The sequence below is a fragment of the Neoarius graeffei genome, chromosome 23, assembly GCF_027579695.1.
Source record: "Neoarius graeffei isolate fNeoGra1 chromosome 23, fNeoGra1.pri, whole genome shotgun sequence".
In the NCBI taxonomy this organism is placed as follows: Eukaryota; Metazoa; Chordata; class Actinopteri; order Siluriformes; family Ariidae; genus Neoarius; species Neoarius graeffei.
Window position 1 is genome coordinate 46,266,032 of NC_083591.1, and position 26,915 is coordinate 46,292,946.

The 26,915-nt window shown below is 41.3% G+C and overlaps 2 protein-coding genes across 2 annotated transcripts in view; one reads left to right on the top strand and one right to left on the bottom strand.

The window, feature by feature from the left end:
* Positions 1–1,115: 1,115 nt before the first annotated feature.
* LOC132871765 (zinc finger protein 658-like) lies at positions 1,116–19,088 on the bottom strand. Its single transcript, XM_060906253.1, has 3 exons — positions 18,674–19,088; positions 11,013–11,720; positions 1,116–4,093 (listed from the first exon to the last, which is right to left on the bottom strand). The coding sequence occupies exons 1-3, from the start codon at positions 18,933–18,935 to the stop codon at positions 3,084–3,086; spliced, it is 1,980 nt and encodes a 659-aa protein (XP_060762236.1). The 5' UTR covers positions 18,936–19,088; the 3' UTR covers positions 1,116–3,083.
* Positions 19,089–23,291: 4,203 nt separating this feature from the next.
* Positions 23,292–26,915, top strand: part of ncstn (nicastrin) — a 31,207-nt gene continuing 27,583 nt past the window's right edge. The window contains exons 1-2 of the mRNA XM_060906252.1: positions 23,292–23,391; positions 23,724–23,825. Coding sequence (XP_060762235.1) covers positions 23,292–23,391; positions 23,724–23,825 — 202 coding nt within the window. The remainder of the gene's footprint in view (positions 23,392–23,723; positions 23,826–26,915) is intronic.

The following is a 26,915-nucleotide window of genomic DNA, read 5'->3' on the forward strand; positions in this document are numbered from 1 at the left end:
AGGCCTTCCCTGAAAAAGATTTTGTCTGGATGGCAGCATATTGCCCTGAAATGTGTATATATCATTCAGCATTAATGATGCCTTCCCAGATGTACAAGCTACCCATGTCATGTGTACTAATGCCCCCTTATACCATCACAGATGCTGGCTTTTGAACTGTGCACTGATAAAAAGCCAGATAGTCTCTCTCCTCTTTAGCCTGGAGGACGTGGTGTCCATGATTTCTAAAAAGAATTTCTACTTTTGATTCGTCAGACTTCAGGACAATTTTCCACTTCGCCTCAGTCCATCGTAAAAGAGCTCGGGCCCAGAGAAGGTGGCGGTGTTTCTGGATATTGTTTATGTCTGGGTTTAACTTACATTTGTGGACGCAGTAATGAGCTGTTTTCACAGACGATGGTTTTCTGAAGAGTTCCTGAACCTATACAGTGATTTCCACTACAGACACGTGTCTGCTTTTAAAGCAGTGTCGCCTGAGGGCCTGAAGATCACAGGCATCCAGTGTCAGTTTTCAGCCTTGTCTCTACTGATTCTTTTAATGATCACATCATAGACGATGTGATCGCCAGATTCTTTGCAATTTTACATTGAGGAACGTTATTCTTAAATTGTTGCACTGTTTGCCCAGGCAGTCTTTCACAGGGCGGTGAACCCCTCCCCATCTTTACTTCTGAAAGACTCCGCCTCTCTGGGATGCTTTTTTTTTTTTTAATATCCAATCATGTTACTGACCTGTTGCCAATTAACCAAAATAGGTGGGTTTTTTTTTTAGCATTACACCATTTTTTTCAGTCTTTTGTTGCCCCTGTTCCAACTTTTCTGAAACATGTCGCTGACATCAAATTCAAAATGAACATGTATGTTTCAAAAATCAATAAAATTTCTCAGTTTCAACATTTGATATGTTGTCTTTGTACTATTTTCAGTGACATATAGGGTTTCCATGATTTACAAATCTTCACATTGTGTTTTAATTTATGTTTTACACAGTGTCCCAACTTTTTTGGAATTTGGATTGTATATTAACAAATGAAATGAAGTCAACCAGAAAAAAACAAAGCAAAATCATGAAATATCTTGGGTTCGTGCTGTCTGCAATGAAATACAAGTCAAAGTCAATTTAAAAATCACTGCTTTATTTTTTTTTTCCATTTTCCATTTCGTCCCTGTGGGAAAAGGTCTGTTGGTTATTGACCATGCCAGTCAATTTTCCTCTTCATATGAAAATAGGGGTTTGTAGTCCACAATCAGTGATGAACCACCCTCTCTTGTGAATACTATATGCCTGGCCTGTGATGCTAAAGACTATATAATTGTCCTGTGATGTGGGTGGGATGAATGGCTCTTTTCCCTCCCTTCGTCACCACAGTATGCTAGGTCATGTAAAGTGATGCATCGGCAGTAACTTAAACAGATATGGTGACTTTAGATGACTCAGGGGAAGTATGTGGTAAGTGTCGTTCTCCCACATTCGTGGATGTTGTCAGATAGGAGACATCTAGATAGCGGGCGAGAACTAGCAATAACAAAACTGAGAGAAGCTTGGGTTAAAAAAAAGGTATATTCTGGGTTGCCAAGAATAACCAATATCATTTCTGTAAATCTTATCAGAACCGGTGACCATGACTGAACATGTTCTTTATCAAGCAAAATGAAAAACATTTATACATTAGCAATGCATTATTTAACAGCGTCTGCAGAGAAACGATTACAGTGATAAGACCTTGCCCGGTCTTGCTTTCAGTTTGCTGATGGCTCAGAACTTGTTTCCAACTTTCCGGCGATGAAAAATACACACTAGAGAACATGTGGTTACAGTACTAAAAGGAGATATACTGTATTCCTGTCCAGTCCTGATAATTAGCTATAGATCCTATTCCTAATGGACAAAATCTCTCTCTACACTAAACCCCGCCTTTCCCCCCAAAAATGAAGATGTTAAATGGGTTTGGCTGCTACGACCTGACAGCACGTTTAATGAAAAGGGACAGTAGCCCAATTTAACCTCCTAGGGCTTGGCGGTCACATGCGTGGACAGCACTTTTTAGAAATTCGGAACAAGAATCCACATATGTGGACATACTTTTTCTCTAAAAGTACATCTTATCAAAAGATGATGCTTAGTTTTTATTCTAATCAGGTTCTAATAAGCCCAAATAGCAAAGAGAAATAAAAAATGCATGTAAAAAAACAGCTTGGGCCTTAGGAGGTTAATGTTAACTGCAATTACTATGGTTTTCATAAAGAGAAAGCACAAAACATGGCATAACCAAGATCAAAGCCAATGGAGGTTCCATGCTATCCAGGTTTTATCTACAGAATAAGACACCACTGCTTTAACACGCTGATTTTTTAACCTTGGCCTTGGCTCCTAACGCATACAGAAAACCAGTTCTGCCTATGAACGAATGACGAATGGACATTTGATTTGATCCTGCTTACACAGCAAAATCCCACTGTATACGCTTCCTCTTAATGTTGCCTGACTGAGTGTATTCATTATTTTATGCCAAGAAACAGGTGTGAAAAGTGTTTCTCCAGGCCTTGTCAGGATACATTGAGCTTATAAATGCTTGGTTAAGGCAAGTTTGGGGCATGTTTGTCCATAATGATAGGTTTTGCAGGCTGACGCTGTTGTCTGTAATCATGATTTTCACATAAGTGTAACAATTTTTGGGGGGGATTTGTATCGCGTTGCCAACCTTTCACATTAACAGTAAGCACAAAATCTGTTTAAAACTGGTCCTTGTGGTAAAAGTCGTTGTTAAAATGTGTCATTTTGTTGTAAAAATCAGTGTAAACTTTAAAATTTGTCCTTGATGTGGCGTTTCCCAAAAAATAGAAATACTTCCTGTAACCCTTGAATGCAGGGTCGATGGTTTGGTTTGCACGCAATTAATAACAGAAATGTAATTCATTGTACAGTAAATGTGGTCTTGTACAGACGAAAACAGCTGTATTAAAGTACAGAAATGCGTACAAAGCTAATGAGTTATAATACTCTTCCTAAAAGCGTTTTTCCGACACTGTTTCGTTCATACAGCAGGAACATCCAAGATTCAGCTGTAAGACACAGGTCATGGTTAGTTACAGTGGTGCCGGTAGCGACTCGCTCGTGTAGGGAAGCTCATGCCACACAGAGAGCAGCTGAAACCACGTTCACCGGTGTGCGTTCGCATATGACCTTTCAGGCTGCTTTTCTGCGTGAAGCTCCTGCCACATATCCCACAACTGTAAGGCTTCTCTCCAGTATGCACGCGCCGATGCCGGTCCAGGTGGCTCAGACGATCGAAACTCTTCCCACAGAGAACGCACAGGAAGCGCCTCTCACGTCCGTTCAATACACGCCGTCTCTGAGGTAACGTGTCGTATGGAAAATCAGGCACCGCTGCAGTCTCTGTGTTCCTGAGAGAGTCAGCAGTCGAGTTCTGATCTGAAGGTGACGCTGTATTCAGGTCATAGGACACCTCTGGGTTCGGATTGGACTCTTCTTTGTCTAAACGGGGCGCATCCTCGTCCTCCTTTTTCACATGAATTTGGTTCACAGCAACACTTTTGGCCTTGGAGACCCCCCACGTGTGTAGGACTGTTGAGGTAGATTCTAACTGCCGTTGATTTGGAGCTGAGGTTTGCTCGGTTATGCTAACGCAGTCAGACTCCATCGAGTCTTTTCTGAAACTTGAGGCATTCAAGGAGTGTGCCTGAGCATCTTTTTCGTCCTGGACACTCTCAGATCCAGAGTGCCTGGGCTCGTCCAGCCGACAATCGGATAACACCTGATCTTTATCTCCCTCCTCTTCCTGCCCATTCTTCTCATATAGCTCAGGTAGATCGGCTGGCTTTTTATTTTCTCCTGCAGGGAAGTTTCTAATCTTCTGATCTCCGTATGCTTGGTTCATGCTGTCCTCATCTGTGTTTATGAAGTGAGCTCCTTCTTGGCTCAGGTAGGATGAGTGTGAATTCGGTTCTTCTGTGTTTTGGTCAAAGTTGTGTGCGATCTGCTCTTCACAGTGAGTCGCCATATTCCACTCATCGCTGAAGAGATTGTTTTCACTCGGCAACAAAGACGCTGCGTCTAACTCGCCAGTGAATCCTGAAAGGTAAAGGATTAGCATAACTGAAAAAGCATAACTGAAAAAGCATAACTGAAAAAATGTAGACATTATGGAAAAAAAAAGACAGAGACTGTGACGAAAGTCACAGTAATTTGTGTTAGCTGACCTTTGTCAACTGAAGGTCAAGGTGAAGGACATTTTACTTAACAAAATTAAAAAAACTGATTGTCAATTTTCATGATTTTTTCAGAGTTATAAGTGATTGAAAAAAATCCAGTTTTTCATGGATCATTCTGGTTCGGTGATCCAGATCAGCACCAAAAGTCAAAGTAATGTAATATAGCCCAGAGGTATTCTTCAGGTGAAATTTGGTGATGACTGGTTGAAAACTGAGGGAGAAATAACGTCCTAAAAACATTAGGAGAATAATAATAATAAGGAGAAGAAGAAAGTAGAAAGATCCTGAGTGAGAGGGTAACAATTTGTGCTACCGCTGCTAGCGCAAATTAAAAAGACACAAGATCTAACACGAGCTAACAACGTTTTTACAACACAACATATGAAAATAATCAACGACACGGTCGTGTGATGCCACCCAATATAAAGTAGAGTTATTTTTACTACCGTGACATTGATTATTTTACAACAGCACCATATCCTGAAGTGTTATACCACAGCAATTTGCCAATGTGAATCATTTTTAATTAATTAAATCTTGTAGCATCATATCAAAACTTACCTATGAAACAAGTTATTTGCTCTTATCACTTATGTTATAGCAGCTATAAACAGTCGTTCCCTCACCAGCCTCTATTTTTTCTCTCTCCTGATGTTAATAAGAGAAAAAGGCACTGAAACTGGAGACTCCTTCCATCAATGTTAAATAAATTAACGAAACATGTCCTTACAGAAAGCTTCTCCATAGCAACGATTTTATATTTTTCTTTGCTAAACAATATGCTTTTAGAGCACATTAATAAGAAAAACCTGTTTATTATAGTAAATAATAACTAGATAGAGACTGTGACTAAAGTCACAGTAATTTGCGCTAGCTGATCTTTGTCAACTGAAGGTCAAGGTGAAGGCAATTTTGTTGAACAAAATAAAAAAACTGATGGAAAAAAAATCATGAAAATTGACAGAGTTATAAGTGATTGAAAAAAATCCCGTTTTTCATGGATCATTCTGGATCAGTGATCTGGATCAGCACCAAAAGTCATAGCAATGTAATTCAGCCCAGAGGTAGTCTTCATGTGAAATTTGGTGATGATTGATTGAAAACTGAGGGAGAAATAGCATCCTAAAAATTGTCAAGATAAGAAGAAAAAGAATAAAGAATAATAAAAAGTAGGAAGATCCTGCACTGCTGGCGCAAATTAAATAAGCACTGGATAAAAAACAAAAACAAAACAAAAACATCTATCTTATGTAAGTAAAGATACAAATTTCATTGTCCGGTGGTCAAGTGTTTATGAGATACGTTGCCCTGCACTTACGATCGGGCTCCCTGTGGTGGTGCTCGGATGTCATTCGTACAGTGGTGCTTGAAAGTTTGTGAGCCCTTTAGAATTTTCTATATTTCTGTATAAATATGACCTAAAACATCATCAGATTTTCACACAAGTCCTAAAAGTAGATAAAGAGAACCCAGTTAAACAAATGAGACAAAAATATTATACTTGGTCATTTATTTATTGAGGAAAATGATCCAATATTACATATCTGTGAGTGGCAAAAGTACGTATGTGAACCTTTGCCTTCAGTATCTGGTGTGACCCCCTTGTGCAGCAATAACTGCAACTAAACGTTTCCGGTAACTGTTGATCAGTCCTGCACACAGGCTTGGAGGAATTTTAGCCCATTCCTCCGTACAGAACAGCTTCAACTCTGGGATGTTTGTGGGTTTCCTCACATAAACTGCTCGCTTCAGGTCCTTCCACATTTCGATTGGATTAAGGTCAGGACTTTGATTTGGCCATTCCAAAACATTAACTTTATTCTTCTTTAACCATTCTTTGGTAGAACATTTTGTGTGCTTAGGATCGTTGTCTTGCTGCATGACCCACCTTCTCTTGAGATTCAGTTCATGGACAGATGTCCTGACATTTTCCTTTAGAATTCGCTGGTATAATTCAGAATTCATTGTTCCATCAATGATGGCAAGCCGTCCTGGCCCAGATGCAGCAAAAGAAGCCCAAAACATGATACTACTACCACCACAATGTTTCACAGATGCGATAAGGTTCTTATGCTGGAATGCAGTGTTTTCCTTTTTCCAAACATAACACTTCTCATTTAAACCAAAAAGTTCTACTTTGGTCTCATCCGTCCACAAAACATTTTTCCAATAGCCTTCTGGCTTGTCCACGTGATCTTTAGCAAACAGCAGACGAGCAGCAATGTTCTTTTTGGAGAGCAGTGGCTTTCTCCTTGCAAACCTGCCATGCACACCATTGTTGTTCAGTGTTCTCCTGATGGTGGACTCATGAATATTCACATTAGCCAATGTGAGAGAGGCCTTCAGTTGCTTAGAAGTTACCCTGGGGTCCTTTGTGACCTCGTCGACTATTACACGCCTTGCTCTTGGTGTGATCTTTGTTGGTCGACCACTCCTGGGGAGGGTAACAATGGTCTTGAATTTCCTCCATTTGTACACAATCTGTCTGACTGTAGATTGGTGGAGTCCAAACTCTTTAGAGATGGTTTTGTAACCTTTTCCAGCCTGATGAGCATCAACAACGCTTTTTCTGAGGTCCTCAGAAATCTCCTTTGTTCGTGCCATGATACACTTCCACAAACATGTGTTGTGAAGATCAGACTTTGATAGATCCCTGTTCTTTAAATAAAACAGGGTGCCCACTCACACCTGATTGTCATCCCATTGATTGAAAACACCTGACTCTAATTTCACCTTCAAATTAACTGCTAATCCTAGAGGTTCACATACTTTTGCCACTCATACATATGTAATATTGGATCATTTTCCTCAATAAATAAATGACCAAGTATAATATTTTTGTCTCGTCTGTTTAACTGGGTTCTCTTTATCTACTTTTAGGACTTGTCTGAAAATCTGATGTTGTTTTAGGTCATATTTATGCAGAAATATAGAAAATTCTAAAGGGTTCACAAACTTTCAAGCACCACTATATGTACGGACGTTGTACAGTTGCAAAAGCCATCAAAAATCAGGTCGATGCATTACCATATTCTCTTTAGTAGAGCAAAGCTCCATACTTAAAGGGGAACTGTATGATCAAAATTCTATTTAGCTCATTTTATTAAATATAGGAATGCATTTTTGATAGCTATTTTGTCACTGCTATTGCAAGTAATGAGTGTTTGAAATATGCCATGTAATATATCAGTCCATATTTCAAAGCAATAGCCGTAAATGAGATTCGTCGGGACCTGTGCGAGACATCGTAGGACGGAAGTAAAACGTACAGCGGAAATCAAAGTGACCAACATCTGCCAACGTTGTCAAAAAAGACGTGTGCGCCCTCCTTGGAATGCTGACAATCAAGCCGGAAGTTTTCCGTGTCCGAAATCGCTCCCTACTCACTATATACGGCACTATATAGTGGGGACGCCATTTTGTAGTGCTGTCTGAAAACTTTAGTGAGGATTATGTGGGAAATGCGTTCAGTATAATATGTATTTATCACAAAAATACATGCGTGTATTTATTATTTTGAAAACCCACCAGCTGCCTGATCAGGTACATTTTAACTGTGCGACAGTAATGATGTAAATATCAGCGCGACAGACTAGTCCTTATCCTGTCGTCTTTCCAACTCTTCTCTACTCCACGTTGGTTCGAAGTCGTATGGAATAATCTTCATGTCACGTACGCGAGGGAGGCGGATGTATGTGCAGAAGTATACAGTTTAATAAAGTGCCGAATATATATACAGTAAGACAATATATACACAGGCAAACAATCCAAAACGGCAGGCTAGATCAAAAACGAGAATATAGGCAAAAGGGTCGGTCGAGGCGCAAACAGTACATCAAAGGCTAAGCGAGGACAAGAATGAGAAACAGGCACAAGGATCGTGAAACAGGAAATCAAGATAACAGGTAGAAAGGCTCGGTAATGCGTATCGTAATACTTCGCGATGCAAATGCATCAGCACAGTCCTTAAATAGGCAAACGCATAGTTCCTTAATTGAGCTCAGGTGCACCTTATTCACGGCGCGCATGCTGGAGTCCGCTAGGCGCACCTTCAGGTGCACGCGCCACAGCGCGCAGGACTGACACTCCATCACTGATGAAGCTGGCAAATCTCGAAATTAATCTAAATTGGAATGATATGGCGATCTGGCCACTGTGTAAACAGTTTCCAAAATGGCAGCGCTGATACTTCACGTTTGAAGTCTCGCACAAGTCTCGTGAAGATCGCGCGGATAAGCGACGCCTGCCACGGACCATACGAACTACATTCAACATGGCTAAAAACCGAAAAGGCTGATAAGTGTAATATAATATGCCAATACGAGTCACGATATAAAAGGTTAATAAAACCGAAAACGTAATTGAATAATAAGTTAATTAAGAAATAAAGCAAGTTTAAAAATAACTTCAGTTCCCCTTTAAGGTAATTAAGAATTAAAGATAACAATAGAATCAAGCACTTGGATTGGTCTGTTTGTTTTGGTTTCCATTCCATCATCTCCTCACTTTCGGTTTCTTATTTGCACAAGAATTTAAGCTCATCACCATATCAGTATTGGGTCATTCCATGTCAATTCACACACCCTCCCCAGTGACACCTCTTCAATTTGCCTGATATTTATTTTATTAGTGCCTTATGATGTCAAAAGAAAGAATCCAAAATTTTAGCTTCCTAGCTTGAACGGTTTTTGAATTTTGGCCCTTCAAAGTTTGGGTGCCACGCCCACTTTTGGGGTCCGGGAATTGTACACTTAATTTGCAAGCATTTTTGGAGGCCCATATCTTTTGTTCTAAGGGGAATATAGACCTGTAAATTGCTATATCTATGTATTCTGGCCCTGTCTATCAGATTCTGCACCTAAAAATAGCACAAGTTGACTAACTTTAGAGATATTGACCCCTTAAAAATTGATTTTTTTAATGACAAATTTTCTTTTGACATTTCAGGGGTCCATATCTTGGAAAGTTTTTGTGTTGATAGGGTTTCAACTGATTTATCATCATATTTGGGAACTCTACTGTGTACTTAGAGAGTTTCAGGGCACTCAGAGGTTTGGTGGGGGTACAGGAGGGCCCCAAATATGGCTTCGGGACAAAATTACCGTTTGGTACGTCCTACTTCAGGCCATTAGTTGGCCATGTGGGCACATGATGACTGGAATGAGCCTTTAACACCTTTTATCAAACTTTTAAGCCAATAAAAACTTTGATTATCCAACTCCTTCAATATAAACTAAGCATTTGTATATGGTACTATTTTTGCATATTTTCTGAAAAATCCTAAGTCCGGAAGGTAGGTCAACTGTTGTTTTGACTGCCTATTCATGTTTAAGGTAGTAAAAGCACACCCATATAGTGATTTTAATCTATGGGAAGATTATTTATACCCAATACACCATTAGTTATATTGACAATTACAAGGGATAAACCCTTTCCCGGCTGCTTCACGATGCTGGTGTTTTTTTTTTTTTTACATTTGACACCTTTCCCTGTATCCAACCAAACTCTGACCACTACACACTTTCCACTTTTTACTAATTGATATGCTAATTTCCCCCACATGAGCGGCTAGGGGCCCCTTCCCCTTTTCTTGAAAAAAGCAAAACAAAACCTGATGAGTCTAGGTTTAACTTCCAGATCGGATGTCAGAACAAATGTAGTAAAGCAACCAGGATGTTTTTCTTGGGATCATCCCCTTGTTTGCATCTTTCCCTTTCCTGTTTGAAAGATGCATTTAACTATTAAGTGTATAGTGGTCAGAGATTGGTTGGATACAGGGAAAGGTGTCAAATGTAAAAAAAAAAAAAAACAGCATCGTGAAACAGCCGGGAAAGGGTTTATCCCTTGTAATTGTCAATATAACTAATGGGGTATTGGGTATAAATAATCTTCCCATAGATTAAAATCACTATATGGGTGTGCTTTTACTACCTTAAACATGAATAGGCAGTCAAAACAACAGTTGACCTACTTTCCAGACTTAGGATTTTTCAGAAAATATGCAAAAATAGTACCATATACTATTAGTTTAGTTTATATTGAAGGAGTTGGATAATCAAAGTTTTTATTGGCTTAAAAGTTTGATAAAAGGTGTCAGTTGATAGGGTTAAAGGTTCATTCCAGTCATCATGTGCCCACATGGCCAACTAATGGCCTGAAGTAGGGCGTACCAAATGGTAATTTTGTCCCAAAGCCATATTTGGGGCCCTCCTGTACCCCCACCAAACCTCTGAGTGCCCTGAAACTCTCTAAGTACACAGTAGAGTTCCCAAATATGATGATAAATCAGTTGAAACCCTATCAACACAAAAACTTTCCAAGATATGGACCCCCAAAATGTCAAAAAAATTATTGTGTCATTAAAAAATCCACTTTTAAGGGGTTAATATCTATAAAGTTAGTAAACCTGTGCTATTTATAGGTGCATAATCTGATAGACAGGGCCAGAATACATAGATATAGCAATTTACAGGTCTATATCCCCCTTAGAACAAAAAATATGGGCCTCCAAAAATGCTTGCAAATTAAGTGCGCAATTCCCGGACCCCAAAAGTGGGCGTGGCACCCAAACTTTGAAGGGCCATAACTCAAAAAACGTTCGAGCTAGGAAGCTAAAATTTTGGATTCTTTCATTTGACATCATAAGGCACTAAGAAAATTAAAATAAGGCAAATTGAAGAGGTGTCACTGGGGAGGTTTTGGGCATTTGTGTGAATTGACATGGAATGACCCTATTATACCATATCGTTCATCCCTAACCAATACCCGACAGGCCTCACCTCGATGTGTCTTCAGGTGGCTCTTTAAGCTGCTTTTCTGGGTGAAGCACCGGCCGCATAACATGCAGCTGAAGGGTTTTTCTCCTGTGTGGATGCGCTGATGTCTATCAAGATGACTGAGTCGATCAAAGCTCTTGCTGCAAAAGGCGCAGGCGAATCGTCTCTTCTGCAAGGCCGCCCCAACCATCGGTCTCCCTCTGGACGCTATGCTCAGCGCAAACGTACCGAAATCACCCTGACAATCAGGAGGTGGGTGCACGAGCGCGTTGTGTGTCTGAGAGTGCGGCTGCGCTCTCAGCAATTCATCCGTCGCTGCATGCAGGCTATCCGCTGACAGCTCCTCTTCTCCGCTCAGGCCCTGTGTCTCCGCTCTACCCCCGAGCGGGTCGTAATTCTGTTCTACCTTAGAGCACTGCTCCGACCTGCACTGAGACTGATCGTGTTTCGAATAGAAATGAGGGTCGTGTATCTCCGTGTTGTTCTCTGATGACCACACCTGGGCCAGTTGGTCATCATCTGCAGAACCGGAGTGTAAGTCAGGCTCTGTTCTCGTGCACTGGTTTCCGTTTTCTACCACCTGCTCGTCATCCACACTTTCAAGCTTCACAACTACTCTGGATGCTGACGCGTCGTCACTCGGCCTGTCTCTCATCGAGTCCTCGGTCCCAGGCTCCCTTTCTTCATCTCTTGGAGTATTTTCTTGCGTACCTGTGGAGGTTCAGAGAACACAGATTAAAGCCAGCAACAGCTTTTCCTTGCTGCCAGATTCTGTTATCCTTATATCAGCTTTATTCTCTTTAATAACCTCAGAACAACTTCTGATTATTATTCTGTCAGAGAGATTTGTTCAAAGCATCAAATCTTCACCAAAATAAATGTAGCGTGATCATCTCATTCATTATCTCTACCCACTTTATCCTGTTCTACAGGGTCGCAGGCAAGCTGGAGTCGATCCCAGCTGACTACGGGTGAAAGGCGGGGTACACCCTGGACAAGTCGCCAGGTCATCACAGGACTGACACCATAGACGTCGCCAGACCCATTTTAGGGTAGCTCCAGCCACCCTATCTTATGGCAAAGCCACCCTATATTTTTTGCCCTTTTTTAAATTATTTATATTTTTATTTTTTTTCCCAAAAAAAACAAAGGCAGTAAAGCACTGAACATGAGCCATCAAGAACGCAAGTTAATCCGAACAACAGTTTCTGCTTGCTTATTTATTGTTTAATGCAATATTATTAATATCGTTATGATTCCTCCTCATTGGCTCTGTGTCAAGCGTCACGTCGAGTGGTAGGCTAGTAGGACTTAAAAAACTACGCGGGCATTCTGCAGCAGGCGCGGTGCGGGCTTCCATTGAGTTGGGTTTGCAGAGAGTCAGAATTCTATGCTTTCATTTGCAGACACACACAGTGAGATTGTAATTTGATGTCAGTGGTTTGCATTTGCTTAACTTTACCTAGGCTATATTGAGTCTTCTGTAGAATGTTTACATGATGATTTGTGAAGCACTTGCCCTCTTCAGTTTGCGCAGGAATGCATGACACCTACCATTGTTTTTTTCACATTTTTGTAGTTTAGCTGGTGAAGTTGCTTCAGCAAGCAATTAAATGATGAAAGCAATTTTAAAATAGAATAGAAATGATGGGAAGTGTGTCCCCAAGGTGTGATGCTCTTGAAATAATGAATTGATTGACAGCCTTAGTAGGTGCTCTGAAAAATGTTCGGCGCACGCTGCGCGCGCACAATACCTTTTCTCCTCTGGATGCTAAGCTACCCCTGTCTCTCAAACCTAGTGACGTCCCTGACTGACACATAGACACAGACAACCATTCACACTCACATTCACACCTACGGTCAATTTAGAGTCACCAGTTAACCTAACCTGCATGTCTTTGGACTGTGGGGGAAACCGGAGCACCCGGAGGAAACCCACGCGGACACGGGGAGAACATGCAAACTCCACACAGAAAGGCCCTCGCCGGCCACGGGGCTCGAACCCGGACCTTCTTGCTGTGAGGCGACAGCACTAACCACTACACCACCATGCCGCCCTAGCGTGATCATAAAAATCGAAAAAAAAAAAGTCTGGAATTTTAGTTTTATTTTATTCTATTTTAATTCACACTGGCAAGGGTTCTTCCTTCGCCAGAAGAATGGTGGATACTCAGTGCAGAAGTTTTCACACCCCTACCTCGTCATGGTTTCTGGATTAAAAAAAAAAATCTGTATTTTTATATTATAATTTCTATCTTCTTCTTCTTCTTTCGGCTGCTCCCGTTCAGGGTCACCACAGTGGATCTGTTCCATATATTTGATTTGGTATAGGTTTTGCACCGGATGCTCTTCCTGACGCAACCCTCTCCAATCTATCCGGGCTTGGGACTGGCACTAAGGATGCACTGTCTTGTACAACCCTAGTGGCTGGGTATTTTACCTAATCTGCATGTCTTTGGACTGTGGGGGAAACCGGAGCACCCGGAGGAAACCCACGCAGATACAAGGAGAACATGCAAACTCTACACAGAAAGGCCCCTGTCGGCTATGAGTTTTGAACCTGGAACCTTCTTGCTGTGAGGTGACAGTGCGACAGTAACCACGACACCACCGTGAAATATTAAAATGGTAAAATATTACAATTTATATCCTCCTGAGAACCAACCCATAGACTTGTGTCCTCTGTAGTTGACATTTGTTTTACACGCACACCCTCTTACTCTTTCAAGCTATTCACTTGAATCCTGGTGTCTTATAAAGAGTACATCCTGGGCTTTCCAATGATATATCATGTAACTAGGAGGGTTGCTGGGAAATTCCTAGTAAGGAAATCACAACAAAAGAGAAATTGAGAGACACATTTTTTCTTGGTTTCCAGGAGGATACGTGTATTCGTATATATATAAGAGAAAAGAAACAGAACTCCAGGGCTCAGAGTTCTGTGCGCATTCTCATCATCTCTATATGAGTTTCATTCTGGTTCTCTGGTTTCCTCCCACCTCCCAAAACATTCCAGCAGGTGGATGGATAATAAATTCCCCCTCGCTGTGAATGTGTTTGTGTGTGTGTATGTGGATAGTTCATTGCAATGGACCGCCATCTCATCTAGCGTGTATTCCTGAATAGGGTATTAGGCAGAAAAAGAAATTTACCAGTCAAAAATAATATTTTATATAATCCTGATAAGCGCCGCAGGTGCGAAGACGAGCGCCGCAGGCGCGAAGTCCCTCTAGGGGGGTCTGGGGGCATGCCCCCCCAGAAAATTTTTGAAATTTAGACTTCATTTCCTGCATTCTAGGACATTTTCAGGGTGAAATGGCGTGTAATTTTTGATCAGAAATATTGCATATTTTTACTTTGTATTTTTTTCAGTTTCACTCCTGAATGTATCAGATGTATGTATGGTGTCTGATTTGGTAACAAAAGTGAAAAGAAAATAAACAACAATGAATTGTATATAATCTTTTGATCTAGTTACAGTATTTAATAAAAAAAAAACCCAACAGTATTCTATTTTACCATACCCCAATGAAACCCCCTTGTTAATCAATGTATCACACATACCTTTTCTGTCTTTTTGTGGAAAAACGAATCAGTTTTTGTCACATTCAATTTGGGGCGTTTGTTGGGATTCATCTTGATCCAGAAGAGTGAGTCAGCAAAAAAAATGCGGTTCTCCCGCCAAGAAAGAGGAAACTACAACGCAGGGTGTTTGGCAATTTTCGACCAATCAGAATTCGCGATTTATTCAGTCCGCATGTTACAAGATTCAGTGCGGGCCAAAATGGCGGAAACGATGAAATATTCTGATTTTTCATTTCAAGTTTTCAGTATTTTTCGTATTAAACTGTGTTTCTTACGATTTGTAAATGATGGCGGAACCACACACGGACTGGCCATCGGGAGTAGCGGGAGTTTTCCCAGTGGGCCGGTGGTTCAGTGTGGGCCAGCGGAGAAAAAAAAAAAAAAAAAAACAGTTGCGCGCTGGCCTTTAATATGATAAGCAATGTTAACAGTTTCTTTAACAAACTGTTAACATTGCTTATCATATTAAAGGCCAGCGCGCAACTGTAATAAGCAATGTTAACAGTTTGTTAAAGAAACTGTTAACATTGCTTATCATATTAAAGGCCAGCGCGCAACTGTTTTTTTTTTTTTTTCTCCGCCGGCCCACGCTGAACCACCAGCCCACTGGGAAAACTCCCGCTACTCCCGATGGCCAGTCCGTGTGTGGGCGGAACATAACTGGATTTATCGGATGACATGTGGGAGTATTCATGTGCGAAAATTTTCGGCATTATCGTCCGTTTCAGTATCCGTCTGTGTGTATACTTGCCCGTTGAAATCGGCAATCGCCCGTCAAATTTACGGGTGGACGGGTCTCTGCCTAATACCTTATTCCTGAATCGTCCCTAGTGCTCCCTGGATAAGTTTGGGATTCACCGTGACCCTGACCGTCCATCCATTATCTGTAGCCGCTTATCCTGTTCTACAGGGTCGCAGGCAAGCTGGAGCCTATCCCAGCTGACTACGGGCGAAAGGCGGGGTACACCCTGGACAAGTCGCCAGGTCATCACAGGGCTGACACATAGACACAGACAACCATTCACACTCACATTCACACCTACGGTCAATTTAGAGTCACCAGTTAACCTAACCTGCATGTCTTTGGACTATCAGGGAAACCGGAGCACCCGGAGGAAACCCACACAGACAAGGGGAGAACATGCAGACTCTGCACAGAAAGGCCCTCGCCGGCCGCTGGGCTGGAACCCAGGACTTTCTTGCTGTGAGGCTAACAGTGCAGATATGAAAACATATCTGTTTAGTCAAGCCTTTTGTTAATGGTGTTTATGAGGTAAAGGTGTAGATCTGGAGGGTCCTCAGACAGAGTGTATTGGTAAACTGGGTTGGATGGATGCTGTCAGTCCCCCACTCGCTTGCTTACTCGAGTTTGTTGACAGTGTAGTGGCTGGCTGCTTTATGTCCCGCGGCTCCCTCATGCCTGTGTTACCTTCTGGCTCTCCCCTTTTAATTATCCTGTCATTGTTAGTTTTGCCAGAGTCCCTGCTTGCACTCAACACAAAATGTATACTGTTCCTACTTATTCAGGTGACATTGGGCATACCTAACAACCTGTGTTTTCTCCCCCCGCCCCCCAAATCTGTCCCTCTGAGTTACATGTCAATCCTGAGATCGAAATGCTGACCTCTTCTGTTCCTCAGACCTGCCTGATCCATCCTAATGCCCTATGTCTGGTCGGAGTCGCATCACATCGCTCCTGTGGAGGACGGCCCCATATGGACAGTTGAAAGTCACACTTGGAAGACGCTCCGGACACTTACAGTAATGCTTTTATGGCTGAGGACTACAGTTGATTTGTTAACTTTAGGACTGCGGATGTCATGAACAGTTTTGCACTCAAGTATCAATCAATGAAATTGACTTTATGTTAAAACTGTTAATGTAAGAGTCATGTTGTCTGTTGTTGCCCAAATGAGGATGGGTTCCCTTTTGAGTCTGGTTCCTCTCGAGGTTTCTTCCTCATGTCGTCTGACGGAGTTTTCCCTTGCCACCGTTGCCACAGGCTCACTCATTGGGGATAGATTAGGGATAAAATTATCTCATGTTTTAAGTCATTCAAATTTTGTACAGCTGCTTTGCGTCAATGCTTATTGTTAAAAGCGCTATAGAAATTAACTTGACTTGCTAACCACTACACCAGCGTGCTGCCAATTACTGAAAATGAACAAATTAATTAAAAAAGTTTGGAGTGTGCTTTAAAAAAAAAACATAAAGACAAATTAAAAGAAGGTTTGTTTTGGCCGGTGTCAGTGTACAGGCCTGTTGAGAAGGAACAGTGCGTGCTACAAAAAATAAACAAAACACTTCTTAAACTTTCATTATTGACATTTTCACATGGTGGTGTAGTGCAGTGTTTCCCAACCTTTCTTGAGCCATGGCACATATTTTACATTCGAAAAATCCCACGGCACACCACCAAACAAAAAATGTCACAAAAAGTACATATAATGAAATATGATCATCTAGTCTCAATTTACTTACTCAGTGTGAAACCTGGGCCTGTTTAGTTGCACACAAAGCTGATATACTCGCAGGAACTGAAGAAAGATACACACATCTTCCTCAACAGCTATGAGTCACTCTCTTTTTTTAGTTTTTATAGCAGTCATGCTTGAAAAGCCCAGCTATCTAACCCATAGATAGGTTGTGGAAAATCACCTTTTTTGCTTTCTTCTGACCTCTACTCATATTAGGGCCTTCATCTGGGTCAGAATTTTCTCCAGGACCCAGTTTGGATTGTGTACTTTTTCTTTTCAAATATTTATCCATCACTGTCACCCCCGAAGCATTACTAATTCTATTGTTTGAATGGCAACAGGTAGATCTCATCTCATCTCTAGCCGCTTTATCCTGTTCTACAGGGTCACAGGCAAGCTGGAGCCTATCCCAGCTGACTACGGGTGAAAGGCGGGGTCCACCCTGGACAAGTCGCCAGGTCATCACAGGGCTGACACATAGACACAGACAACCATTCACACTCACATTCACACCTACGGTCAATTTAGAGTCACCAGCAACAGGTAGATACACAGGTTAATTAGCTACCTGCTGCCATGTAGTGGAAGAGTATTTAATTGTTCTGCCTGTCACTATACGTTGCTGGCATAGACGAACGAAGACAAATTATTTGCAGTAAATAAATAATAATTTTCGGACCAGTTATTAAGTGAAATTGCATAATTTCCCACGGTACACCTGATGATCTCTCACGGCACACAGTGGTTGGGAATCACTGGTGTAGTGGTTAGCACTGTCGCCTCACAGCAAGAAGGTCGAGCCCAGCAGCCGGCGAGGGCCTTTCTGTGTGGAGTTTGCATGTTCTCCCCGTGTCCACGTGGGTTTCCTCCAGGTGCTCCGGTTTCCCTGACAGTCCAAAGACATGCAGGTTAGGTTAACTGGTGGCTCTAAATTGACCGTAGGTGTGAGTGTGAGTGTGAATGGTTGTCTGTGTCTATGTGTCAGCCCTGTGATGACCTGGCGACTTGTCCAGGGTGTACCCCGGCTTTCGCCCGTAGTCAGCTAGGATAGGCTCCAGCTTGCCTGCGACCCTGTAGAACAGGATAAAGCGGCTACAGATAATGGATGGATGAATAACCAATATTTGTGTATTGTTAGGGCGGCACGGTGGTGTAGTGGTTAGCGCTGTCGCCTCACAGCAAGAAGGTCCTGGGTTCGAGCCTAGCCTAGCAGCCGATGAAGGCCTTTCTGTTCGGAGTTTGCATGTTGTCCGCGTGGGTTTCCTCCGGGTGCTCCGGTTTCCCTGACAGTCCAAAGACATGCAGGTTAGGTTAACTGGTGACTCTAAATTGACCGTAGGTGTGAATGCGAGTGTGACTTGTCCAGGGTGTACGCCGCCTTTCGCCCGTAGTCAGCTGGGATAGGCTCCAGCTTGCCTGCGACCCTGTAGAACAGGATAAAGCGGCTAGAGATAATGAGATGAGATAAGGATGTAAACTTTTGCACACAGCCATTTCAGGTAAATAATTATCAGTGTAATTTATATCTCACACCCACACACAGACTCAATAAGCCATCCTCATCATCCTGCTCCTCATCCTCAGTGTTATGAGTTCAGTCACCTCTGAGCGGCTGTCTGGGGCGCGCGCCACTCACACACTGGCGGACGAGCGCGCGCCGGGTCTCGCGCAGCTCGTCGGACACCATCTGCAGATTCCGCTTTAACGAGTCGATCTCATGCTCGCGCTCGCAGATCTCCAACCGGAGCATCACGACGCCGTCGTCCACCACTTTACTGATCTCAGCCACCGCGGCTTTGGCGAGCTCGTCCATGATCGATGCGATCTGCTTCTGAAGAGCGACCCCGCTCGACATGTTGTCCATCTCATTTACATAAAACCCAACCGATTCCAAACCGAGAAGTTTCCCTCACGTCTCCTTTCCGCCGTGCAGTTCAGCAGAAACGGAAAAGCTCGGTGTTTATGACTGCACACTTTCCCAAAAGACAACGATTGCGTTGTTTAATGCCAGCACAAGCACACAACGGAAGAAGAGACGCTCAGGCGTGGTTGCCAGATCCGTATATAACACCAAAAATATACCATGTTTAATACATATCCATCTCATCTCATTATCTCCAGCTGCTTTATCCTGTTCTGCAGGGTCGCAGGTAAGCTGGAGCCTATCCCAGCTGACTATGTACACCCTGGACAAGTCGCCAGGTCATCCCAGGGCTGATACAGAGACAACCATTCACACTCACGGTCAATTTTAGAGTCACCAGTTAACCTAACCTGCATGTCTTTGGACTGTGGGGGAAACCGGAGCACCCAGAGGAAACCCACGCAGACACGGGGAGAACATGCAAACTCCGCACAGAAAGGCCCTCGTCGATCACTGGGCTCGAACCCAGGACCTTCTTGCTGTGAGGCGACAGCGCTAACCACTACACCACAGTGCCGCCTATTATTATTAGTATTCGTATTATTATAATAAAGTGTTTAATTTAATTTATAATCCTTTTAGTTTAGTTTTTATTTTATATATAGTTTTGATTAATTAAATAATAAATTATTTACTTTAGCTTTTATTAATATGTAGTTTTTATCAGTTTAATTAATATTTCTTAGTTTAGTTCATGTCAATACATAGTTTTATGTATTTGTTATATATTATTACCGTTTTTTATGATATCAGACCGAATTAAGTGCAACTTTGAACAATAAATGCTTTACACTTTTAATAGTAAAAGAAAAAAAATATTATTATTATTCATCTCATTATCTCTGGCCGCTTTATCCTGTTCTACAGGGTCGCAGGCAAGCTGGAGCCTATCCCAGCTGACTACGGGCGAAAGGCGGGGTACATCCTGGACAAGTCGGCAGGTCATCACAGGGCTGACACATAGACACAGACAACCATTCACACTCACATTCACACCTACGGTCAATTTAGAGTCACCAGTTAACCTAACCTGCATGTCTTTGGACTGTGGGGGAAACCGGAGCACCCGGAGGAAACCCACGCGGACACGGGGAGAACATGCAAACTCCACACAGAAAGGCCCTCGCCAGCCGCTGGGTTCGAACCCAGAACCTTCTTGCTGTGAGGCGACAGTGCTAACCACTACACCACCTATTATTATTATTGCATAATATATAAAATACTGTACAAAAGTCTTAGGGACTCTATTTGTTAAGTACAAGTTATTTTTAATAGATGTTTTTTTTATGACTTCTACATTACCAAGTCAGTACAAAAACATTTCAGATTTCCAAACCTTATTTTTCCAGCATAAAATTAAAATGTTTCAATAAAATGTTTCTATGTCAGTAAAGAAAGCAGCATATTACATAAGATATACTTTACAGACAAAAACATAATGAAGGCTGCTAGGATTTGCTGCAAAAATAAGAGGTAAGCGTGACAAAGTGTCCAGAAGAACTGTGGCTGGTTCTGTAAGATGCTCAGTAAAACTTACAGATAATTTCCTTATAAAAACTGCATGCATGCACACGTGCGCACACACACACAGAGTACTGTGCAAAAGCCTTAGGCACATGTAAAGAAATGCTGTAAACCCAAAATGGCTTAAAAATAATTAAATGAAATGCTTCAACATTTTTAAAAAAAATACTATAAACAGCAGGAAGCCGTAATAAATGAAACAAAGTCAATATTTGGTGAGAGACGAGCCTTTGATTTAAAAAAAATTAGTAGTCTTATGTACAATGAGTGCAGTTTTATCAGGAAATGAGCTGTAGGTTTTACTGAGCATCTTACAGAACCAGCCACAGTTCTTCTGGACACTTTGACAGTCACACTCACTTCTTCATTTTGCACCAGAACCCAGCAGCCTTCATTATGTTTTTGTCTGAAAAGTGGTCTGTTAGTATGTAATGTACTGCTTTCTTTACTGACATACAACCGTTTTTTGTAACATTTAATTTTGTGCTGGAAAACTAATGTTTGGAAATCTGAAATGTTTTCGTACTGACTTGATAATGTAGAAGTCATATAAAGTTTATACTAAAAAAAAAAACAATAGGGTGCTAAGACTTTTGCACAGTATTCAAAGGGCCGTCACATCAAGTATGGCCTTTGTTTGATTTACTGTTCTTTATTATAGTATGTTTTTAACACAGAAACATTTAATTTCATTATATTTGAAGGCATCATTGCTTTACAGAATTTTTTGCATGTGCCTAAAACATTTTCACAGTTTTGTACATTACACGATAAGTTATGCTTATCCGTTTCCTGAAAAAGCTTGTCCACGAAAATAACAATCTCACTTTATTCCATATGTTGTCATAAATAAATTAGTTATAAGAAAAAGTCTCTCATACACAACATAATACATTCATACAGTATCTCTATATACACTATATGGGCAAAAGTTTGTGGACACCTGATGATGACACTCATCTTCTTTTTGAGCATCCAATTCCAAAGTTGTTCCCCCTTTGCTGTTATAATAACCTCCATTCTTTTAGGAAGAAAAGAGTTCCTTCATAGGAAATAAGAGGCTCTTAGAGCTATAAGAACCTCTTAGTTCCTGTGAAGGAAAATTTTAATGCTCCAACATATAAAGACATTTTCTTTCCCAAATAGCAAACTGATGCTGGATTAAAGCCTATTATGGGTGCTTGTTAGCTCTATATACATAATGTGATGCCAGTGACGGCAATGTGAATTGAAAAGAGACTGCATGGGCAAGAGACATTGCCCAACAATGGCCCAATAGACAATATTATATCAGACCAACACTGAAACCTAGCATTGCAAAAATAGCTGATATTGGCAAAGGTACACTCTCTCTAACAACGAAAGGTAACAAACTGATGTTGCACCATTGTCTGGCCAGTGTCCTTTGGTCACCATTTGGTGCCAATGCTCAGTATAATTTTGGACATTAGGCCAACATTCCAACATTGGTACAATGCTATTTTTCACCCTGGGTCGTTAGGAAAAGTTTCACATCATTAGCCATTCCACTAGGTCAGTGTTGGGTTGCTTTAAATTTATGCACTGGTAGACACCACCACGTCTTCTCCTTGGAAAAAGAAAAAAAAAGCCTTCTAAGTTGCCTCTATAATAGATGGTGTGATAGTGTGATGAGGTGCCCTTTAGGAAGCATTAAGAGATAAGAAAGCACCCTTATAGCTGCCCTGACAAGTGAGGGTGGTGTGGGGGATAAAAATGCATTTTAGGGTACTTCTATGCATGTGAAAACTTTTAGTGCCCTACATGCATTTTCCTTACATGCAAGAAAACATGGAATGCCCTCTATGATGCCCTTCAGGTGGAGGTTATATGATGCAGTGCCCTCTAGGGTGCTTCTATTTGCTTGAAAGCATGCTGAAGTGCCCTCTAGCATGCCCTTCCAGTGGAGAATACGTGATATAGTGTCCTAGGGTTAGTGGGTGATGTAGTGTCCAACATGTAAGGAAACATGATGAAGTGCCCTAATGGGCGCCCTTCATGTGCGTGTAGGAGGATCCCTTTTTATTTTTACTCCTGCCTTCCAGGCTTCCTTTGTCCACCCTGATCTGATCTCTCACCTCATAACTGCCGTTAAAAAAAAAATCAATCGAGAATGAAAGGTAGATCTGGCAACCTTGCACTAAGGTTAAGGCGCTACCGTAAACGACGAAATAAACTCGCATGTAATACTGCTGGGGTCTAGTGAAGAAATAAAATAAAATTTAACTTAACGTTCGCCATAAAGCAAATAAAAACATCGCACTTTATTCAAGCAAAATACCAAAGTATTTTCATACACATTATGTTTTTCATATATTTCATTAATATATCCACTCCAAGTCACAGTAAATTGTCTTTAAAATATTAAACCAACGTTTTTTTGTTTGTTTTTCAGACGAACACTGAATCTTCGGTTATTAATCACATATAGCGAACTACACAGAACATAAAAGAAACGATTTTATAACCAATTTAGGGAACCTATATAGAAAATAAGCTGTTGTTATATTAGCATACAGCCTGCGCGTCAAAAGAAGAACAAACCGGAACCGGAAATGACGTTTTTTTTAAAAAACCCTCACAAACATCAAATAAGAAAGAGTAATTTTCATTGTTCACTTCAGCATATCAGACAATAACACCATATTTTAAGAGAATTATGAGAAATAAATAAATATGAAATGTATGTTTAATAGATAAATACGTTAAATAAATAAAATAAATCACCAAAGGAATAAATCCGGAAGTGAGCTCATGGACTTCCTTTGTTTTGTCAGAGGTGTAGAAATCAGGAAGATGGGACCGATATCTTTAAAATGGCTTCAGTTGGTGCTCATTTGTTCCTTTTATTCGTGTAAGTCGTAATAAAGACGTCTTGCCTTTTAAATTAGACATAATTTCTGTCGTAATTTATACATTTGAGCAAAATTCGTGTTTGGTTCTTGCTGACTGTTTGGAAATCCGCAGCCATGGCTGAGTCTCTGGGGAAACAGTGGCTTCATCTGGAGTCAATCCACGGAGCATGTTTCCTTTGAGAATAAACAACTTATTTCTATTTGTCCACGCTTTAATGTCTAATTTTTATGTTTATATACACTTGTGGTGTTGTGTAATGACATAAAGAGTCCCAGAGCTCCATTATACTTGATGTGTTTGGTAGACTGCTGTGTCATTTCTTCCTCTCAGATGTAAGCTGTAGTTCTGTGGAGCAGAAGATCTATGTGGTCCTGAACAAGACGACTCCATGTGTCCGGCTTCTCAATGCCACCCATCAGATCGGGTGTCAGTGTGAGTACAGTGCCAGGAATGGACAGGATAATCCAGCGAGCATCCTGTAAACCTGTTTATACTGTTAAGATCAGGCTTCAGGGTAATATCTGACTGTTGTCTTACTACAGGAGGTCATATGACATGTCATGAACACTTACGCCTACTGATATGTTTCCTCGTTTCTAGGTGAACTCTCTGAAGCGTTCTTTTGTCTTAGAGCAGGGGTGGGCGATTATTTTTTCCATGGGGCCACATGAGAAACAGAAAATTTTGTGGAGGGGTGGACCAAAAGCCTGAACTAAACTGAATAAAATTCCATATTTTATTCAGAATAGAACATAGATGACATATCAAATGTTTAAACTGAGAAAATGTATCATTTAAAGAGAAAAATTAGGTGATTTTTTTTTTTTTTTTTTTTTTTTAATTTCATGACAACAACACATCTCAAAAAAGTTGGGACAAGGCCATGTTTACCACTGTGAGACATCCCCTTTTCTCTTTACAACAGTCTGTAAACGTCTGGGGACTGAGGAGACAAGTTGCTCAAGTTTAGGGATAGGAATGTTAACCCATTCTTGTCTAATGTAGGATTCTAGTTACTCAACTGTCTTAGGTCTTTTTTGTCGTATCTTCCGTTTTATGATGCGCCAAATGTTTTCCATGGGTGAAAGATCTGGACTGCAGGCTGGCCAGTTCAGTACCCGGACCCTTCTTCTACGCAGCCATGATGCTGTAATTGATGCAGTATGTGGTTTGGCATTGTCATGTTGGAAAATGCAAGGTCTTCCCTGAAAGAGACGTCGTCTGGATGGGAGCATATGTTGCTCTAGAACCTGGATATACCTTCAGCATTGATGGTGTCTTTCCAGATGTGTAAGCTGCCCATGCCACACGCACTAATGCAACCCCATACCATCAGAGATGCAGGCTTCTGAACTGAGCGCTGATAACAACTTGGGTCGTCCTTCTCCTCCTTAGTCCGAATGGCACGGCGTCCCTGATTTCCATAAAGAACTTCAAATTTTGACTCGTCTGATCACAGAACAGTTTTCCACTTTGCCACAGTCCATTTTAAATGAGCCTTGGCCCAGAGAAGACGTCTGCGCTTCTGGATCATGTTTAGATACGGCTTCTTCTTTGAACTATAGAGTTTTAGCTGGCAACGGCAGATGGCACGGTGAATTGTGTTCACAGATAATGTTCTCTGGAAATATTCCTGAGCCCATTTTGTGATTTCCAATACAGAAGCATGCCTGTATGTGATGCAGTGCCGTCTAAGGGCCCAAAGATCACGGGCACTCAGTATGGTTTTCCGGCCTTGACCCTTACGCACAGAGATTCTTCCAGATTCTCTGAATCTTTTGATGATATTATGCACTGTAGATGATGATATCTTCAAACTCTTTGCAATTTTACACTGTCGAACTCCTTTCTGATATTGCTCCACTATTTGTCGGCGCAGAATTAGGGGGATTGGTGATCCTCTTCCCATCTTTACTTCTGAGAGCCGTTGCCACTCCAAGATGCTCGTTTTATACCCAGTCATGTTAATGACCTATTGCCAATTGACCTAATGAGTTGCAATTTGGTCCTCCAGCTGTTCCTTTTTTGTACCTTTAACTTTTCCAGCCTCTTATTGCCCCGTCCCAACTTTTTTGAGATGTGCTGCTGTCATGAAATTTCAAATGAGCCAATATTTGGCATGAAATTTCACAATGTCTCACTTTCGACATTTGATATGTTGTCTATGTTCTACTGTGAATACAATATCAGTTTTTTGAGATTTGTAAATTATTGCATTCTGTTTTTATTTACAATTTGTACTTTGTCCCAACTTTTTTGGAATCGTGGTTGTATAAAGCAATAAATAACATTGTTTTTACAAGCTGCTAAGACTGGTAAGAGTATGGAAAAAACGAGGTTGCCTTACAAAAAATTGTCATTTATTCAATCAGATTTCCCAAAACAATGGTTAACAAAATGTGAATGTTTGTACTATTTTTTTTTTTTTTCCAGTCACATTCACCCCAGAACACAATAAAGACATCACAATATTGTCTTTCTACTCCAAATATCAAGCAAGATACATCAGATTATAATAATGATGCCCACATTTGTAGTCTAATCACCTCATTTGGTGTTTTTCAGTTTTTTATTTGTTCAGTGAGAGAAATCTAGTCTCTGTTGGTCTTTAACGAGTGCATCAGAGTCAGGTTGAATGTCTGAGGTGGAGATGCGAAGCACAGCTGACAGATGATCATCAGTCGATTCGGTGTAGGAATCAGATCTACAGATCGGCTCGGGCTCCGGCGCCTGCTGGTGACGTCACATTATGTGATTGGCTGGACCGTTTGAAGGATGACGTACAAGTTTGTGGTTGGTCTGGACAAATTACGGAAGTAGTTATCGCGGGATTAGGTTTCGTGGGATTTCGCGCGCATTGCATTTTTGTTGAACACAACTTCAAAATAAAAGCAATGCACATTCAGTCCATGCATTAGGTAAAATTAGAAAATACGTTTATTTTGTAATTTCTAATTGACCTTGCGCGGGCCGGTCAGAATGAACCAAAGGGCCGGACGCGGGCCGTAAAATGCCCAGGTCTGTCTTAGAGTGTAGTTCCTCCCTACACACATGCTTGACCTTTCCTGCTACTGAAACAGTAAAGTACATTCACTGGTGATGTAAGGAGCAAAACCTTACGTAACAACAGTGAAAGATGTTTTATGGTACGATATATGTATGGAATAAAACGGGTGGTGCAGTGGTTGGCACTGTCGCCTCACAGCAAGAAGGTTACGGGTTCGAACTTCACAGCCGACAGGGGGTTTCTCCCTGTGTCTGTGTGGGTTTCCTGCAGGTGCTCCGGTTTCCTCCACATGTCAAAGACATGCAGATTAGGTAAAATACCCAGCCACTGGGGTTGTATAAGACTGCATGCCTAGTGCCAGTCCTAAGCCCGGGTAGATTGGAGAGGGTTGCGTCAGGAAGGGCATCCGGTGTAAAACCTTGCCGAATCAAACTTGAGGAACAGATCTGCTGTGGTGACCCTTATCGGGAGCAGCTGAAAGATGTGTATGGAATAAAACAAAGGGACATGCAGTT

What these genes read in the sequence shown, in the direction of transcription:
- LOC132871765 (XM_060906253.1), bottom strand. Translation starts at nt 18,935, where the DNA reads ATGGACAACATGTCGAGCGGGGTCGCTCTTCAGAAGCAGATCGCATCG. An exon ending in CCCCAGACAGCCGCTCAGAG is followed by an intron (nt 11,721 to 18,673) that starts GTGACTGAACTC and finishes GAACCTCCACAG; the next exon opens with GTACGCAAGAAAATACTCCA. An exon ending in CCACCTGAAGACACATCGAG is followed by an intron (nt 4,094 to 11,012) that starts GTGAGGCCTGTC and finishes TTTACCTTTCAG; the next exon opens with GATTCACTGGCGAGTTAGAC.